The sequence below is a fragment of the Rhopalosiphum maidis genome, chromosome 1, assembly GCF_003676215.2.
Source record: "Rhopalosiphum maidis isolate BTI-1 chromosome 1, ASM367621v3, whole genome shotgun sequence".
NCBI classification, from domain to species: Eukaryota; Metazoa; Arthropoda; class Insecta; order Hemiptera; family Aphididae; genus Rhopalosiphum; species Rhopalosiphum maidis.
The window spans coordinates 34,647,388-34,669,391 of NC_040877.1; the positions used below are offsets into that span (position 1 = coordinate 34,647,388).

Consider the following 22,004-nt stretch of genomic DNA (forward strand, 5'->3'; position numbering starts at 1 on the left):
ATAATTTTTAATTATTTTTAATCAACTTTATTTTTTTAAATAAAATTTTAATAATCAAACATTTTTCAAATACTGAGATATTATTATGAGTAACATAGTTTACAACAAATAAATTTAAATCAGATTTTTTTTTCTTGTCTATTGGTAACATCAATTATTTTGTTTGCAACATGATCCATTGTTAAAAACTAACAGTATTGTAATGTTTTAAATGATGTATTTAGACTTATTTAAGTTAGGTGTTATTAAAACCAAAAATATCAAGTTTATTTAAATATATGAGTTAATAAGAGATAATATAAGCGTACCCTCATTTATATTTTCAAAATTCTTGAAAAAAACCTTTTAGTTACCTAGTCCTAGTGATTTGATTATTTCAATAATTGAATTCACCTATCATCTATAAAATTATTCTGTACGTTTTACTATGCATCTGCATTATAAAAATATTAGAAGAAAATATATGCATACCCATCGGCCATCACGACTCACAAACGAGTAAATCATGCACTTGTATGACTATGTATACTTAATATCGGGTATTAATTCTGTTTCTGGATATATTATTTCCGGTGACATTTATCTAATTTAAGTACAGTCTTCCAGCATTACCTTACAGGTACGGAATACGGTGGTATTTTGTATATTACCTAGGTATGTATCACTTTACTGTCTTTACTTATATCCAGCTTGCAGTCACTAGGAAACAGATGACTCGGTAATTACCATTGGCTTCTTGTTCGTAATAGAATAATTGTTTATTTAATTATTGCTAACTGCAATCATATTAAGGTATTAAATGTGCCTAATTAATAGTAACTGATCAAACGCACTTTCCTAGGCGTTTTGTATAGGCTAATTAAGTATATTGTGTGGTGGCTAACGTTGGTGTTGTCAAGCCAGCATTACAATAAGGCGTTATCCTGTCACGAGTTGTACGGCAAATACAACTTATGTATTTGATCGTGATATTAAATATTAATATATTATGATCTTAATTCTTTAGAACTAACGAAATTATAACATTATAATATGAATGAGGTAGTACAAATAAATATAAGCATATGAGCTTAAAATGGTAAGGATTTACACGATAAAATTTGTTTTCTTTTTGAAAGTAGAGAAAATAACAGTTCAACGTTTCTAATACAATATTTTCGGAATACGGGGGATTTGGGTGTGTTATTTAGCTTCCGAAATTTTAAAATCATTTTTAATTAATATTACTTATTTTTTTTCTTATTTTAAATCGATATCTACAGTAGTTATGCTAACTAAATGTTCAACTATTTTTTTTCGAAACTGTGCTTTTTTACTTAACAAAAAATATTTCAGAGCATTATTTAGCATAAGTAAACCATTCACCCAGCAATTTTAATTAGGTAACCGCGTGAAACGTGCAATCAACTTATGAACATCTGTAAAGACAAAGAGTTTAAATAATTATCTGTCTATTATATTTAAGTTAGATAAATAATAGTATAAAAAGGGGAAAATTAGGTAACCACTCCACTCCGCTATACAACCTTCACATATCAAAGACACTAAAAATTAAATTTCATCTTACAGGTGGTTACTACGATAAGACTATGCAACACTCGTTTGATATACAAAATATAAACTAGATACCTTAATACCTACACAATACTGCAGCCTGCTGGGTTGAAATGTATGATTTCGAGAGATACTCTTTTTTTTTTTTTTATCATGTCTGAACCGACGGTGCCGTGGGAACTGCTTTCGCATTACTTCCACGGCACCGTCATGATTTCGAGAGTACCTATAAGTGCCACTAGCGTCAGGGTGACATATCTCAATACCTAATTTCAGTTTTAATTTACATTTTATTATAATAATTTTGATGTGTCATATCATAATAAATAATTTTGTATGAAAGATGTTATATTGTTTCATTAAAAATAACACATACTTTTAAAGATAAAGACAACAAAATTATTCTATTAGACATACAATTTTGTTCTTATCCATAACTAATCTATAATTTAGGTAAAATGACTAATGAGCATAGTTTGGGCGATTGTAAACTCCGCCACAATGCCGGTTAAATAAATATGTAATGAAACGGTGTAATGTGAACTCCGCCATAGTGCCCAGTTTTATTTTTTTCACCTGCAATGATGTATGGTGAGTAGGTATATAGAAATTCTGCTCACCTTCTTACATAAAATACGTTGACATCAGTTGCGATGACAAACGTTAAAATCGCTATAATTGATATTAGTTTAATATAACATACGTCATATCTACATATATATTATGATTATTTATAGATTATTTAACGTAATACACATAATATGTGTCATGGAATTGTTCAGACGATTATTATTTTTATCTTTAAATGTTGTATATTTTTTGGCATACCTTATACTATTATTTGATATGAACACAATTATTATTATAAAAATTATAAATTTTGTTTTTAGTAATAATGTTTTACAGTTTTATACTGTTATACGCGATTTTCTTCTCTGGCGGAGTTAACACGAACTCAATTTTACTCGTTTTTTTTTCTGGCGGAGTTTACACTAATGAAAGGTACTCTGCTTATAGCGGAGTTTACATAAGCCCCATAGTTTATGACGTAGGTAATTGTTCATCCGTTTACGTGTAAAAATAAAAACTGTAATTTTGATTTACGTTCGACTCGTTCGAGTTCGGGTTGACGACTATGTACTGATTACTATTATAGCGGTAATAGTTCACTGAAAAATGACACTTCTTATTTGACCGTGATACACGATAACACTTTGACTTGACGTACGTCGTGGACTTACCCTGCAGTGGCGTCATCATTTCAATTTTCTTTTAACGCATGGTATATAGAGCAGGCGACTTGAGCTGGGCACTGTTGTTATGATTGTAACTGATTACTAGGGCCCGGATTTCAATGCAAAGTGCATATTTTTTTGGTTGATCTTACACAATGCTTTCTAAGTGCATAATTAAGGAAGGTTGTAAGGAAGGTTTCAAAGCTACAAATTGTATTTTGCATTTTTAGCATTATTGGGTCATTTTATTGGTTTTTAATGCATATTTGTTCAATAAACGATAAATAGAAGATCTTTGGAGTTTGAACATATTCATATTGAACAATATATTATTGTTCAATGCAATGCTCAAAATTTAGTAAGTACAATAGGCTCTTAGAATTTTAATTTTACATAAATTTTAATCTATATTTTGGTATGTTTAAAATGAATAATATTCCCTAAAATGGTCAAAACGTAAGCGTGTCAGCATCAAGTCATCATTTCAAATTTTCAGTTTTTTTTTTTTTTTTTTAATAAAATAATAAATAATGATTGTAGCTTATACGGCATTCTAAGATCATTTTTTTCATTTACAAAGTCATTTTCGCGGTAAAATGCATTTTTTAAGGGAATTTTTGGTTATTTTTTAGAGCATATTTGTATGGTTTTAAGTGCATTTAAATCCGGGCCCTACTGATTACTTATGTTGATCGATAACATATGAATCATCATAGAACACAACTTTTGACTTTTGTTCATGTATGTTTATTAAAAAGCGTATATTATGTTTATAATGTTTATGGTTTAGAATCCTGTATAACCGTAACCGTAGGTATCTCATTAATATCAATGACTTTGATAAGCCACAGAAATCACAGTTAAAATATTGTGATAACGTTGAAAGTAACAGTCAACAGATCACAGAACAATTTCTAAATATTATATTATTATGAGAATATTACAACATTGAATATTGTGTTCAGTAAATTGCGTTTAGTGTATGTACCTACTATGTAATCATTAGTTATAATTTTTTCTTTTTCTTAACCTTGGTAATTATTAATTTTGTCCGGAAATTGGAATAATTCAAAAGAAATTAAACCATCTAGTGTATACAAGTTTAAAAATGGAAGTTTATACAAAAGCTCCGACTGACTACAGAATTGAAAACGTCCATATTTCATCAAGGTAATAATATCATAATTTATTAGGACGATTATAAATATCACCTGTGTATTTTATCCGAGAAAACATATGCATTTCACTGGTGCTAACTTTAGACCTGTAAAATAAACAAATTCTACCAGAATTATTTTGAAATTTTAAGTTGAATATCATAGATCAAACATAGGCTATATTTTTTATTGTTTAAATATTTGAAATGTTTGATTAACGTGTAAATTATGATAGTATCATATAGGGCTCGGATTTCAATTCAATTTATCTTCTTTATGGAATGTCTTACACGATACTTTCCGAGCTACAAATGTGTTTCAAGTACTCTGTATTCTAACCACAAAATTTTTTTGGAGCATTTTTTGCATTTTAGTAGATTTTATACTTTTTAGGGCAATTTTTACTTTTTAATGGATTTTTATTTGTTAGGACATATTTGACTTATTTCTCGTATTATGACTAAAAAAGTTGACTTCATTAGTATTATATAATACTGCATACTATAAATTATTTTCATTTTGAATTTAACATCAGGATCAGGTAAACTAGTTTTAAATTAGACAAGGCTAAAATTGTAAATTGCTGTTATTGAACAGTGTAATGCAAATATATTTAAATTTTTACTTATTTTTTTATATTATATTTTTTATATAACAATTTGAATTTATTTGATAAATAATACATTTTTTGTATTTTTAGGACACTTTTTTAGAGTTTTTAGGTCATAATTGTATTTTTTTAAAGTGTATTTATATCTGAGCCCTAATAATATACTAATATAATGTTTTTTAAAGTTGATGAATTGACATTCTGCATTGATAAATTATAAAACTAAATTTTTTTAATGATACTTAATCAATAATAATATTTCATAAATTTAGTAATAATTTGGATTACATTTTTTTTATAGTGTCTATGGAACTAAAAATTATTTAGTGTCGGTGGAATTTTCATTTTATAACTTTTTCTAAAATCAATAGAATTTACATGTGCTCAGTATTTAATTGTAAATTTAAATTTGGTATATTAATGTATTCTTAAAGCAAACTAAAACAGGTTTGGATTTATATGTTTGTACTTTTTTAATCAAGTCTTCCTCAAGTGAGGTATTATTGTACTCATCTCCGTTTTATAGAATTACATACATAGTAAATTTGAGATCGACAGCAACAGTTTAGTGTTATTAGTCTTAAAATTACCATTATAATGAGTTGAAAAACTATCAAACTTAAAGATGTATTATAGATTTTTAATTAAGTTTTTTTTAAATTGTTTCAATTTATAAATTTGTTACTTAAAAATTTAAATATTGTATAAAACTAACTTACGAACACAAATAGTGTTAACTCACTCTATTATTGAAGCCAACCACATAAAATTATTTATGTATAAGAAGGAAGCAGTATATGTGGGTGTGATTTCCTCTTAATCTTAACAGTTTTGAGATTAGTTGTAGTATCCATTTTTTCTTGAACAAAATTTTCAAATAGTAAGGTTTTACCTATGTTTTTAGTAAAGAGTTTTTAATAAAAAAAAATATAGGTATTCCTTGCTTTAATTGATTTCTGTACCTTACTTATACTTATTATTTATTAACTTATAATATTATTAAAAAAATAAAAATAATATTATAATTAATAATTAAATAATAATATTATATTAATATTATTATTATTGACCTATCAAAAGAGTAAATGTTATAATTAGTGAACAGTTAAAATTGATAACTGGTTAACATTTTTTTAATCAACAACCTTCAATAAAATATTTCACCAAGTAAATTTAATGTCACGAGTTATCTGTAAATGAATATTATCATAGACCATACTATACACTATATACCAGGGGTGACCAGCTAGAAAAGACTCGCGAGCCACCAAATATATTAATAAATACGGAAGAGCCAAAATGTAAAAAAAAAAAAATGCGATCATTCATACATAAATATAAATATACATAAATTCATATTAAAAAATTATTTTTGTAAAAATGTTACGATAAGATGCGGCTCGCAGGCCGCGGTTTGGCTACCCCTGCTATGTACTATGCTGATATTTAGACAACCAATATGTATGGCTACCATAATATGATCTCAACTCATTATGTATATTCATCTAGAACCAAAGGAAAAAATTGATTATCATTTTATGGCTGCATGATTTTATGACACATGCATAAAGAACTATAGATTGACCAAACTCTAATCTGAAATGAAATAATAATAACTGTAATTACAAATATCTATAAAAAATATTTTCTTGATCATGGTGAGACATAAATGATTTCTATTTAGATATAAAAAACAATTAATGTTTGTCATAGATACTATAATTTTATCAATTTAAACATAATATAATACTGTTTGTAGATAATTTATTTAACTCTAGTAAAATCTATCGGTTTCTTTTTATTTTTACCCACAAATTGATTACATTTATTGTATAAATTATTATATATTAGTCATCACATAATGGTTTGAAGTGATGAATGTAATTTACTATAGTTTGTAAAAGACCTCATTTCATTTTAAATGTAACTTAAATTATGCAAGGTTTCCGGTTCTGAATCAAAATGAATAAATAATTTTTTTTCTAATCATCTCATAAATTAATCAAATATATTTAAATTATAAAATAAAATAATATATTTTACATTTTATAAATAAATAATCTTTGTAAGTAAAAGTTTATATTATGCTTACAGGGTTTATTATAAGCTGTTTAGTGTCACACACCACATTCCTGGTATTTACAATATAAATAAATAGTTTTATTTTTCATAAATCAAATTATAAAAATCAAAATAAAACATTATTCGCAAAGTTTTTTTAATTTTATTAGTTAGCTTATGTTTTATATTTTTTACATTTATTAATTATTTTTGTATATAGAAGTATCTAACATTTATCACTTATTAAACACAATTTACAAAGATAGATAATATATATTATGAACCTCAATTTACAAAGATAGATAATATATATTATGAACCTCAATTTAAAATCAATATTTGTATTTATTATACATTTCTTTGTACAGTTTACTTAGTGATTCTTTACATTAATAGTTTTTTTAATAAAAAAAAATGTGATACTAAACAAATTGATAATCATTTTACACAATTAAAGCTGTATTTACTGCATTTTAAATAGTTAATTGTGATGGTGTTAACACATTTTTTAATGCTATGTGTAATCATTTTATAATTATTTCAGTGAAGGACCAAAAATAGAAAAATACATAATCATTGATTTGTCAACTGAAAACAACACTAGTAAAAGTATCAGAATGTCAGTGTTGCAATTCAACAATTTAAAACACAATGTCGCTAATTTAATGAAGCATATCAATCGCCTTAAGACAAAACTTCAACAAAATTAACATTTAATAAATAAATTAAATGTAAAATAATAATAATAAAAAAAAAACAATAATAAAAATAATAGTTAACAATGTGGTATTTGTATAAAATATAAGGCTGGAATGTTTGTTTAATACTTAAATAGTATGCAATTATTGTAATTATTATTCTAATACAAATTTAATTTTTATACAATTATTAAATATACTCAGTGCACATGTACAAATTATTTTTTCTATATTATTTATATATATATTAAGTCTACTTGTAGTGGAAATTTGTGGTTTATTGACTAAACACAACACTAAGTTTCCAAGTTTACACCAGAGACTTATTGAAATCTAAGAATAATGAGTACAAATCGAATACTGTGATGATGACTGAACAACCGACGCGATTTCTTACATAGTTTTCAATTACAACTAGATTGTTTTACTAAAATTTTAATTTTATAATTACACATAAAATAGATCCTATTTGTAATTATCTTTTTCCATAGATTTTTCGATTTCAAGTGCCAATTTATAGCCCAGCTCAGGCCTCCTGTCGCGTCCTTCGACCATTGTTTTTATCTAGAAGGGTTAAAAAAACACGATTATTACTCACAGTTGGTTATTATGCAGCCGTGTGGGTATATTCGTATTTCGTATATTATTATACAGTCGAGTCATAACTCGAAATTTTTGCTGACCCTTGAAAATGTCTCTACACTGAAATGTCTCAACGTTAAATGTATATAACTCAAAAACAAATGTTTTCACTGTTCTAAAAAATTGAGTTATCAAGATTCGTACTCTCGTCGATTGGGGTGGCCGGATTTGTGATATGCCGGCATCACCATCATCCTTTACGAATTACGATTACACGTTCTTGATAATTTAGTCGTTTGCTTTATTTTGCCACCTACTAGTAGCTGTGATGAGTAAGGTCGAATTGCACTCTTGCACTCGGGTTTAAAAAAGTAATGTTCGAATTGCACTCTTTCCCGTCATTAAGTACATAAAACTTACTTATTAACGAATATAAGTCGACGGTCGAAAGATTCTGCGCGAGTGAGAATACCTCCGTTGACCTAAATGATCTAAGAGTGTATGTTTAGTAAAGATAGGAATTCCGCATCCATCATATTATGTTAATATCAATGCTATTATATATACTATTGATTAGCTAAAAATCGGCGTTCTAGGGTCATTTAACCTAATGTTTTTATAGCTTATTATTGCCGGATTGAATTTATAATTGTTAAATTATCATAAAATCTTACACTATTAGTATAACGTTTACAATGGTCACATTTTTACAAATAGTTGTTTACAAAATTCGTAAATTAGTCCAAAACTTAAAAGGAAGGTAATATAGGTGCTGTATTAAATTATAAAATTATTATAATCAAAGAAAATTAAATAATAATCAATAAGACAATAATGTTTGGGTGCCGAATATCCTCCCTTTTGATGAACCCGTCATCACAGCTCATATAGGGTATACATATTATAATGAATTGGTACCGAAAACTCGCTGTGACATCTACTTATAGTATAGAATATAAATATCGATCTTTTCAAACGAAAATATATTATAAAAAGGTTATGATATCGTCATAATTCTGAGTGTTATACATAACATGGGCAGATCATCGGTCCAATTCAATCTCCCTAAATTATTATTATTTACTTGTTTGTTTTTTTTATAAATTTAAAATTCACCTCGTGTGATTGAGCAATGACACCGTGATTTTTGACAACATTGTTTTTGGTTTTTTCAATGTCGTTCAAATCGACGCCGCGGCAACAGTCATCGATCAATATCGTTCGGTATCCAATAGACAACGCATCCGCTACAGTCGCGCCTGAAATAAATAAAAGTGCGGAAACCGGAAACGTTAACGACATACAATCACACAACAACAACAAAATCGTCTGGCATAGGTAATGAAACGGTGACAATGATTATAATGATAATACATTTACATTACAATGATGATCAGTGACGGCAAACGAACGTAAAGCTAGCCTATAACATACCGGTAATTGCTAAAACTACATTTAATTGTTTAGGTACTGCAGGTCATTGTAAAACGTACAGAGGTGTCATTTAGGGAGGGGGATTATAAGGAGTGGTAGTTTCAGCTCAACTGGTTTTTAGTCGTCGAGTGGAAAATTTCAACTTTTTTGTCAACATTTAGATGTGCTATACAAATTTATGTAGCATACAATCATAAACAGGCATGTCAAAGTTATTAACATTTGAAATGATTTTTTCATTGAATCGTATTAGTTTGTGAATAGGGCAACACAAGTATATTTGTGCGTATGGTGGTGATGTTAAATATAAAAAAAAGGAATAAATATAATAAATAAAAATATAAAAAAAACATCCTATATAAAAATTGGGAAGCCCTAAAATTAAAATAAATCGAAATTGAACCACTTTATATAGAATGAGATAATACAGTTTATGGACATTTCAATACTAATAGATATGACAGAGCTAACTAAAAGAGAAAGTGGGGTTCAAATTGGCATTATGCATAATACGCCTTATAGACTCTTTTAGCAAGTAGTTGGTGGAGCAAAAAGGGACATGAAATGAAGTAATGGAGCGAATGGAGCGTTGGAGTACTTTAAGATTAATTAAGGATAGTAAAGTCGGGTAATCAACGCTACCATCTAACAGTCCATTCAAGAACTTGCTACCCATAATGCGCCTGCGCTCTGCCAATGAGACTAGATTAAGTTGAATAGCAACTGGGGAATAATTATGCGGTGGACATTTGATGCCTAAAAGGAAGCTGGTAAATCGCAAGAACTTATGCTGTACCCTTTCGACCTGGCAAGCATTGTCGGCAGTATGGAGATCCAAAATAATGGCACCCTATTCAATAATTGGCCAGACTAACGAACAGTATAAAACTTTCAATGACGAAGTTAGGTTAAGGTCCTTTGACAATCTCATTATATACCCAACACTCTTAGAGCTTTGCAACAAGCCATTTCAATATGAAGGCCCGGGTCAAGGTTACTGGAGAGTTTGAACCCAAGATCCATCGTAAATCCATCACAGCGAGAAATTATTGAATCATGAATATGTTCATTATCATTAATATTTCTCTTCAAAATATTGAATTAACGATTCCTGCGTGTCATGAATCATAAGGATGTTTAGAAGTATTTTGTAGATTTGGTCAAGAGTGATTTTTTGTGAAATTCCATGTAAAAAATTTTTGAATTAGTTTAAATTCTTAAATTTTAATGGCTATTGCCACAGAGGCCAGACCCGTAAACACAGTACACTTATGTCATAGATAAGTATTCATATTAATGATTATGCCTATACAGCAATACATGATATAGGTATATTGTTTAGCCATTTATGAATATCGTTTATACGTTCGTTTCGCCATTGACGACGGTGCAAATGAACTTATCATAAAGTACATAAAGAATAATGCAATTTATTACCGACGCAAACGTCGTACGCCAACCCGCACACGTAAATGTCGGTTGCATTCAACTGAGCTAACTGTGTGCCTAATGTGGTCTGAGTCAATTTTTTGTTATCCCAAAACACCGAATACGAATCCACGTCTGATATCGTTCCTTTGTATATTTTTACTGCGTTGTCCACTACCTATATGAACACAAAACGTATTTTGCTTATATTGAAAGTTTCTCGTAATTATATATACATAATACATATATTATATAGAGGAGTGAACTTCCATACAACGAAGTTTTATGGTTGACAACATAAAATTAGTTCTATAGAAAAATGTGTTAGAAAGACGTGTGAATTACATAAATTTGGTTATGGTTGGAAAAATACACATTTCAATAAAAGAAAATTTCGTTAAAATGTAAATTTATTGTATGGAAGTTTTACTGTACCTAAATAAAACAGACGTATATACTACTATATAGGTACCTTAAGGTCTTTATAGAGTTGAGCACCCCACGAGTCTTGGACACAGTGCTTTGGCCACAAACGTTGTTTTATCTTCGGAGATCCTTCGAATATCACGGTATCGTATAATTTTGCGTTGTCGGCTTTGATCTATAAATAAACACGAGTATAATAATTTAACCGGAATTCGGTATTTTTTTTTTACCTGTGACTGAAGAATCTAATGGACGTAAAGATAAGTTTTCGATGAACGATATGTGATCGATCGGGTGCCAGTCGAATGAATAAAATACAGAATCGAAATTCACAGTGTCCAATAGATGGTTTATAGGCTCGATAACCTGAATTAATATTGTGTCAAATCATTTAATAAAACAATTTGCAACGAACAAGTTATTCTTAATTTAGCTTATATCCATACTTCCAATCCATTCTGTTGTGCAGAACAGTTGCTGATGTTCAACGAACCGGATATGAAATCGTTTTGGACGTCGATGATAAGGAATATATTGACGGGTCTTATAATCTGCAATATAAATTAAGACACCATCTGTACTTCAGTCAAATATTGTGTGAGATTTTTGATATAGAAAATGTTTAGCTAAACGGTATGATTGATATTAGTATTTATAATGAATGGTAGTACTAACAGGCAACGATTTGTCATATATACGCTACACATACATTGTAGCCTATAGGCATAGTGAAAGCAGTACATTACATTTCTCAATTCACTGAATAATATAATATGTATTGGAATCTTTTAAGGACGTATTTAAATATTTCCCAATTGTGGTATGTACTATCATTGATTATAAATATTAATATTTATAATCAATGGTACTATGTATTAATATTTATTAAATTCGGTCATTCCGTAATCTCAATGCATCGTCATACTTACAGTCTTGATCCACTTGTTCCAACACATTGTGAATTCTTGCCGATCGATCAACCCGTCCTGAAATAAAAGAGAGAAAAATTGTCTAATAATTATTTATTTAACCTCTTAAATCTTCGCCTTGCATACCTTTTTCGTGTCGAATATATTAAATATATGTTTGAGGGTGTGGACATCGAGACTATACACAATTCCGCGGTCATTACGAAAGAGTCCTTTGCAGATGCCATCGAACTCTTCAATGTTTAAATAACCATCGCTACAAACAAAATATCGATTGAAAAGGGTTGTAGGTACATCAAAAATAGCTTCAGATCAATCAATTCATTTTTAATTCCTGTCCATGGCTATTCTCTAATACTAATAAGCCACACTTGCATATGTCATAAAATTACAATTGAATTTTAAAATGCGTATTGTATACGCTGTTTATTTTATTTTATAATTAATTGATTTCTATTATTATCAGTTTTATTATTATATTCTTTTTAGTAATATATATATATATATATATTTATAAAGACTTTTGTCTGTCAAAATAAGGATTTTATCCTTAGTGACAGACTGAGAAATGTAATAACAATATATGTAATTCCATTTTTGTAAACATCAATACTGCTAATAAAATATAGATTATAACTATTATTATTATTAAAAATAATCCAAAGATAATAATAATTATTAATTGGCGTTAAAAGTTTTCTTCTTTATTAAAATAATCAATTTTACCCACCATATTCTAATGTGCATTTAGTCTCATTAAAACAATATTATAACTTATAAGTTCAATTACAATCAGATTAAATGTTAATTGAATGGGTTTTTGTAGATAGTTAATTAAATACTTACCTATAATAAGTGAGAACATTTATAATGTTATTTTTTTTAAAACTATTTGTCAGTTTTTGTACAATTTTATAGTTTTGTTATAATTTTTATTTTATGTACGCAAATAAATATCGTGTATGGGTCATTTTAACATGGGTATTAAAAATGTATGTACACAATCGAGTTGTGTTTCTCCAAAAGCTCTATTAAACGTCAAACAAATAAAAAAAAAGTAAATGCACGCAAACGGGCAATTCTGAAAAAAAGACTACATAGTATCTTAATAATAGCATTATTAGGAACCTTATAATTTTATAATGAGTCAATTCATTCTAATATTAAAAATAACTGAGTAAAATGGATTCTTCTAAACGTAAAATTGCTATGTCATGCGATAGTAAGACGGAGACAATATTTATTTAATTTAGTTTCGAATATAATGTATGTACTATATTTGTGTAGATTAGAGGTGTCTACAGTCCACACAACTATACATGATATGCCAATAAATAGAACTTTAACCTTAGGACCAAATCATTTGCTATACAAGTGTGTTTAAGACTAACTCAATTATAAATTAGTTTTGAATCCATTGATTCAACTAAGTAATAATAATTATTAATGTACAGTTTTAAATTTTATTTGTATTTTACATTTCATAGTAATATGGTAAAAATGTATTTTTAATTAATGATCTGTCTTACACGTCTGTGTATTTTGAAATTTATAGATGCAAAATTCAAAGTTCATATTTATACACAGACGACATTCATGCATAATTCATTGATACATATAGCATGATAAGTTTTAATTTCTGAACTTTTCTCGATTACTTTTTTAGTGTTTTAGGGTCAAAACTCAAATTTAAGTAAACAAGTGCCTGAGATTCTAGTGATGTATAATAATAGAGCCCTAAGTATAATATTTTAGGTGATGCTCGCTGTTCCGGTATACAACGCGTGATGCCTTGTGCGCACGCTTATGATGATATATTGATATAGACCACAATGTAAGTATAAAGTATTTATAACATCATACAAGTATAATAAGTTTACTAGGTAAATAATTATTCATTTGGGGTTTCAACGTCACGCGTCGATATGTAGGTAGGTATACATATATGTATAAAACTAAATTGTCTAAATTGACCCAATTCATTACATGAACTTCAACGTTCTGAAATAATTAAAAAGTCAAAATCTCAATAAATTTAAAACGAGATAATTATTTTGTATTATTATTCGTAAAACAAATATCAAAATACCACGCACTAAAAATTAAAGTATTCATTTAAAACTCAGAAAATGCTGTGCATCTCGAAGGACGAATAACAAACTTATTATATATAAGCTATAATATACTTTTTATCTATACACGATATAGCCATAAACTTTGATAAAAATTTAAAACATGTATACAAGTCAATTTTACGCGTTAGCGTTTATAAATGTATAATTAAAATTTTAATATTTCATATTTAATTAATATTTGTATGGATTGAGTATCGAATATATCAACTTATACATAAAACATACCTATAAACTGTTGGAAAGATAAAGTTAATTATAGTAAGCGTGATCAAAACTTAAGTTAGTTATGACTTAAATTACAAAACACATAGCGATTTAATTTAAGTTCAAATTGCTTTTTTTCTAAAACCAAATTTTGTGTAATTTTTTAATTTTTCTGACGAATTTAAAAAAAAATTTTAAAATAGCAAAACAACGATGAAAAAATTAGGAAGCAAAAATGGTTCTATAACAAAATTTAGATTATTTTTTGGGTATACAAAAAAAATGTTGATTAGTATATTTTTAAATTTAAATTTAAAAACATGGCTTTGGATATAAGTACTCACCTCAGTGTATAAATAAATTATATTCAAATAACTACATAGTAAGTATTAACATTTCAAAACCGTTGTATAACTTTTTTTATAAGTATGCCTACAAAATTTGCAAATAATTTGGTACCAAATTTAGATACTTTTAAATAAATTACTGTTTAATCAAAAACATTATTTATTAAATATTTGTATATAGTCATGATATTATAATAATTCATTATTTTCAAAAGCATCGTTGAACTGATAGTGTTATATTTATTTACTACCTTCATTTAAAACTTATAAAGCATTGATTATCCTCACCTACTATATAAATAGTATTTATATTCTAGCGGTTGCCAAGAAATTATAGGTAGGTACAATGTAAAATCGATACACCTCAAGGTTCAATAGTTTTTAGTGTATCAAAATGCTGTGAACGCTTTAAATACCTTGCTATTTACAGGGTGTCCCGTGAGGATTTACTCATTGCGATATATCCTAAAATAATGGAGATACCATGATTCTGGTTTTTTAATAAGATTTACAGGGACAAGAACTACAAATATTTCATGTTTTAATTTATTTTAATGGTTTGGTAAAAAAGTTAAAAAATACATTTTTATATTGAATTATTTTCAAAAAAATTGAAATTAGCCATTTTGTAACGTTAATTTTTTTGAAAATATTGATGTTTCAACATTTTATTTCATTAATTTCCTGATTTTTAGTATTTTTTTAGTTTCGAGAGGCTAGCCCGATAGTTAGCCGGCCGCACGAGTACGCGGACCACATGTTTGATACAATGATACCACTATCATATTAATAATAATTAGCAATTTTTTTCGAAACTAAAAAAAAATATTAAAAAATCAGGATATTAATGAAATAAAATGTTGAAACGTCAATATTTTCAAAAAAATTTAACTCTACAAAATGGCTATCTTCTTCAATTATTTTTAAAATAATTAAATTAAAATATATATATATATATGTACAATATACGTCATATTATATACAGAATATTAAGTTTTAACTATTTTAACACGATTAGGTAAGTAATATTAATGATGTTGATACAATAAGGAGGTAATAATAATAATTATTTACATAAATATAAGTGATGGTACAAAAATTTATAAAATAATAAATAAGTATGAGTTGGTGTAATAGAAGATTGTGGTTTGACGTCTTATCTGAGTAGTCGAATTGTTAAGTAAGAAGGTCGCGAGAACGAATATAATATATATAATATATAGATACAATGACTTACGTGTTTACTTTAACGAATATTATAGCTCAAGAAAAGGTAAAATTATACCTATTGATAAATGCTTTATTTGTTAATAAAGTTAATTATTTAAATACCAAGATCATGGGCGCAACTAGGGTAAAATGTATGGGGTGCTACAACCTATAGTATAACATGAGTGCCCCCCATTATTTATGATAAGCAAAATTATTATACACAAAGAAAAAATTATTATAGTTTAGCATATAATATCATAATACTCATATATTGTTATAATAAATTCATTATTCTGTTATTAGTTAAAGCAAATTTATTCAACATGTTTCCAGTATTAAATTTATGTTATTGGTAATTTCTCTTTCAATACATATTGAAGCTAGATTTTTAAAATGATTTTGTTGCATGCTTGTTAGAAGCCAATTTTTTACTCTTCACATTACAGAAAAAGATCCTTCACGGGCAATTATTAACTTCGAGGATCTAACAGTTGTGATCATTTTAAAATGTATAGTTTCAAAAAGATCATAACTTACTTAAAAATAATATTATTAAAAAGCTACGTGGGGCCCTGGATTATAATCCTACATTTAAATTTTATAATAGGTATAGGTAAATTCACTCTAATATCAAAACTAACAGTACAATACTGGTGAACGTAAATTTGTCATGTCGTACGTGTGTAAGACGGATACAACACATGCGGGTACTACGTCCTCTTAAAAATAAAACCTATTGATTCTACATATTTGTATATACTGTATGCCTTACAGCCTACAATAATAAACGCAATTGAAGTTTCCATTTATAATATTTTGATAAATTATCAATTTTATTGGTCAATACTCGTAAATTATTAATTATCAAAATAGAAATTTTACAAATATTGTAAAAGAACAGTATAGAAAATTTGGGAGTGCTAAGCACTCTCAAGCTATCCCCCCTAGTTGCGCCCATGAGTCCAAGACTACGATTGGGTAGCTTAATATATAAATAAATATAGGTAATTAATATATTATTGGCAATTATTTACATTGAAAATAATTACCTAAAATTCCTAACAGATTTTATAGCATTCGTATGTAAGTAGTAAACTAATAAAGTTAAATCACTCAGGAAACCTATATATATATATATATATGTACATATATAGGTAAATATAACATTATAAAATATATAAATATATATAAAAAAAATATAATATTTAAAGACGATATCATCATTTTCACTATAACTGACCGCTATTACTTAATATTTGATTACATGTTTATTACTTGTATATATATATTATATATATATGCATATTCGAATCGATAAATCAAGCTATATAGTTCTATAAATCAACTACATATTGGTAATGTCTATCATTTAAAATAAATGTAAACACAGTGTGAAATTAATACAAATAGCTAATATAAGCCTATCTGAATCACAACTCAACACATTAACACAATATGATAGTCGTACGTACGACGCGTGTCGTATATAACTACAGTAATAGTATACCTATAAGATAGATACACGCACCGGCGCACCGTTACACATATACTATAAGTATACCTATAGGTAATATATATAATACAATAACTAATACAGTTGGTATATTATAAATTGTACGTAAGGAACATAATGTGCAGTTTTTTAGGTGTGCTCTTTTCAGTCAGAATATAATAATGTGTGACCGTAAATCCTTGAATATTAGAATGGGTCAAATAATGTACGAATATAGGTAAAGGACGCGAACAATACAATACGTGAAATATATTATGTTTAAAAATAAAAAAAAGGCGAGACGTAATCAACGCCACCGTGTAATGGATATTTATGGGAGTGGATGAACTATTGTAAAATGATGGTGACGAGACAACGAAGAAAAAGACGCAAATTCCTATAAGGTAAAAACCTTGCCAATAGCCGTATCGTAAGAAACAAAAATTCGCAGTCGCCCAAATAACCGGTAATAAGTTTATAATAAAAGTAGGTAACGTTTACAAGCTTCTCGACATCATTCTAGTGACCTCTATGCCCGTTTAAAACAATATAACAAAGAACAGATTAAAAATATTAATTTATTGTTGAGTAACTCTCGTAGTCAATTCCAATATTATTATGATGCTTGTTTATTTAAAAAACACCAGATTTTGCTAATAAATTGTTCGCACCTCAGACGATTACCGATCGGTAGTTTGGTAGGTAGTAAGTACTTACCAGTTCAATTTGCATTATTACTGTTAAAAAAGTAGTAGTGTCGAATCTTTGTTTGACAGATTTTAGATGTCAAATATTTTAGTGAATAATAATAAAAATACAATCAACAACAATAATAAACACGTTTGTTGTACTTGCAATTAAGTTACTAACCCTTATTATTGTCTTTTTATAAAAATAATTTATCAGATTACGTTGAGATAATATTATTATTAAATTAATTAATTTGTTTCTATGTTGGAGTAAAAATATTTAACTAAATATAAATAGGAATTTAGTGAATTAATTATTTAGAATGTCAAAATATACTACAGCTACTATATATAATAAATAATAAATCAAATATTGAATAAATCACGTTCATTGAAATTATTTCGCCAGCACATGAACGATCAACTCAGATAGATAATATATGATTGAATAATTTGACTCATCATGGTTACCCAAATAAATCATCAGGCTGACTTCATCAATGAAACCATCGTCATCTATACATAGTAGGGTCAGACGGGTCAGTAGTGAGTTTTAAAGATCACGGTTAAAGATACTTAACCATAAGTGTCAATAGTAATAACTATCCATGGACTAATTGGGGTAAAGACTAAAGAATAAAACATTATAACAATTGTTTATTGTCATAATAAATATCATAATTACACACAAAACAAATATCCACGCCACGTGAAAAAAAAAATCGAGAGACTACTTTTTTTTAAATTCTATAGAATTCGCACATTTTTTGTATAAGGTTTCGATACCCGGTAGGAAGGTACCCACTAATTTTCAACTTTTCCCTCCTAATTTCTGTACTAGAAATATGTCATAAAGCAAATATTATTTGTATTATTTTATTTTTCCAATTATTATACCCCGTGAACATAAGCGCCGCCAGTAATTTTGTTAAGTGAATGCATCGTGCATAGTATACGCTAATTTTTAAATAATGCTTAAATTATTCAAGTAAAATACATAGGAATATTTTTTGACGAATAGAGGATACAAAATTTATTGAAAATACAATTGAGGAATTTGGAAAAACGTGCGCGTCTAAAAAAAATAGGTATTTATTTTTATATAAAATAAAATATTTTTAATACCACTGAATGTTTTTAAAATTTTATTCTTGTTTTTGAAAAGCCAAGGTACACTACCTTGAGCTCCCGTTAGCGGCACCTATGCCCGTGAATAAATGAAGCGTTTGGGATTTATATAGAGTGGGAGATTAATAAGGGTTAATTTTTTTGAGAAAAAAAATCCTATGTGTTAATAAGATAAATTAAATTAATATTATTCTTAGTTATATCTACTTGACAAATATATACAGCACTGTTAAATATGACATATTTTACCCGTCCTTATCGAAGGCGCTAAAGCAAGCGTCCATAATGGGCCGGGCACTTGGCGTGTACGTCGATCGGTCAGCAGCGGGTTCTAGTTGGCGAGTAATGTGCGTTTGCCGCGGGTACTGCAAAATGCAAATTTTCCGCTCGTCGTTGTCGCGTGGTCCGCGTGACCGCGTCTAATGTCTATATTTACCGCGATTGCGTTGCGGTGTGTACAGGACGGCAGCGGTCGAAAGGACTCGATGTTGACGAGAGCACCCGAAACGGTGCGCCACGTACTCTGTAAATATCGCTTGTAAGTATACGTACGTCACGTATGCGTGTGTGTGTGTGATTTCGTAGATATCTGAAAAACACAGAAAGGAAAAAAAAAGTTATGAACCTAATCGATAAAACGTTTATAACAATATTTCGTACGTGCACGCAAACCTGTAACTGGTACTGACGACGACGACGACGGCTAGACGCGCGCGTGCAAATGTGTCACATGGTAACGCGGACGTTTCGTTTTAAAACTTGGCGGTAGCGGCGTAGCGCGTCGACGATTCGACAGCTGTGGGGATGGAGAGGGGAAGAGTAAGAACGACGACGTCGGAGTACTGGCAGTGTTCGTGTGAAAAGACGAAAAGTATAACAAATTTTACCAATCTATATGCACATTTATGTAATATAAACATTATACAGGTACCGCCAAAATTTAAATATATATTATCGCGTACGCGCGCGTTCTACCCCCACCCCGCGGTCACCACATCACTTCCGTCAATTTTCATTAATGGGACACCTTTTCATTTCTTTATTTCTCACGTGACCGATTTTTTTTTTTTTATTACTTTTTACTTATGCTACCTACATTCATTATAATGTTATGTTTTCCACGCAAATCGAATGTACACACTGTATTACACAATCATTATAGCGCTAGAGCGCGCGTTTATGTAACCCAAAGTTTTTTTTTTCAAAACTTTGCCATGGCCCGCGGGTTAGGTTACACATCTAAAAGAATTTTTAAACAATTAAACTATTATTGATTAAATATTTATCAATGACTATAGTACTATAATACTATAAACATAGTATAACATCTGCAGATGATATCATTGTTCATACCGAAATGTAAAATCAAGGGGAAATAAATAATTTATATTATAATTTTTATACAAATTTCACGTCATCGTTATTCAAATTATTTATGCAATTTAACATAAATCGATGTATAATCGGACAATCTATAAATTATTAAATATAAATGTATTTTATCGTAAAATTGAATTTCGTATGTTTATAAACGTATGTAGACTTTATTATCATCATTCATAATTAATTTCTATAAAGTAGACTTAATTATACAATCGTTTGAAAAGTAAAATTATAACGAGTAGTGAGTATACATTCATATAATATGTTAGATTGATATACTTAATAATTGCTCTAAGAAATAATAATAATTACCATTTACCATGCAGTCATTATGGAGAAAAAAATGTTTTAACATATTATCTATTTGGTTTGTGCAATGTATAAAACCGTTTTATATGTTGGACAATATAACTACGTTGAAATAATGGTATTAAGATTCCAAGTAACTATTTTAAATTTTATTTTGAAATTATATTTTTTGGTTTTGACATATTTTATTTATTCACATACTACTGTTTAATTTTAGTTAGTCTTTATTTTTGATAACGTATATTTATCTGTTATTATTACTCACGTTTATGTATATTAAACAGTTCAATATATATATCTATGTTATTACTCCTCATTATCACAATTAATTAATAAGATTATAGTTTATAAGGAAAAGGTTTCGCTTACATATTATGAGTATTTGACCATTAACAATGACCGATACACAAATTATTAACGTGAGATCAAATGCAATTCAGATTTAATGTCTAAGGTCTGCGTCTTGAATTACGTATTGTCATTTTTATTTAGAATAATGACTCATAACAATTAGAGCGGGTATAAAACATGACAAAAAAATTAATGTTGAAGAAAATAAAAATTATTTTAAATATTAATGACGACTAGATAAATATGAATTTAACTATACCTAAATGGTCGCAATGTTGGAGATGTTTTATAGGCACAAAATTTCGTCTTTTGTGAAATCTATAAGTACCTCTTCATGGGGAATTCGAAAATTAAATAATTAAACAACATTTAAAAATTAATAATAAATAATTCATATAATCTACTGTAACTATAAATTGAATAAATAAATGAGAACATATTATAAAATATTATAGTGCAGAAGATCAAGATTCAGGAACATAGAAGTCATTGAAGTATCTACTTGCCATTATGATAAGATACTATAGATACTTACAGATATTATATATATCTACAATTATTAGCGCTATAAGTTTTCTGTACAGTACTATAGTGTTTTACTGCATTCGTATTTCATATATATATTATATAAATGTTAGTA

The 22,004-nt window shown here is 28.0% G+C and overlaps 1 protein-coding gene across 1 annotated transcript; it reads right to left on the reverse strand.

Moving 5' to 3' along the window:
• Positions 1–7,470: 7,470 nt before the first annotated feature.
• On the reverse strand, positions 7,471–20,551 carry LOC113549445 (nicotinamidase). The gene is made up of 10 exons (XM_026950752.1): positions 19,982–20,551; positions 19,571–19,910; positions 12,241–12,370; positions 12,115–12,171; positions 11,632–11,736; positions 11,423–11,551; positions 11,232–11,360; positions 10,769–10,937; positions 9,014–9,156; positions 7,471–7,879 (listed from the first exon to the last, which is right to left on the reverse strand). The coding sequence occupies exons 2-10, from the start codon at positions 19,603–19,605 to the stop codon at positions 7,781–7,783; spliced, it is 996 nt and encodes a 331-aa protein (XP_026806553.1). The 5' UTR covers positions 19,606–19,910; positions 19,982–20,551; the 3' UTR covers positions 7,471–7,780.
• Between the last annotated feature and the right edge of the window lie 1,453 nt (positions 20,552–22,004).

Excerpts from the sequence above, each read along its gene's own strand:
- LOC113549445 (XM_026950752.1), bottom strand. The coding sequence starts at position 19,605 with ATGGACGCTTGCTTTAGCGCCTTCGATAAGGACGG. Across the intron at positions 11,737-12,114 it reads GGAACAAGTGGATCAAGACT|ATTATAAGACCCGTCAATAT; the intron begins GTAAGTATGACG and ends TTTATATTGCAG. Across the intron at positions 11,552-11,631 it reads CACAACAGAATGGATTGGAA|GTTATCGAGCCTATAAACCA; the intron begins GTATGGATATAA and ends ATATTAATTCAG.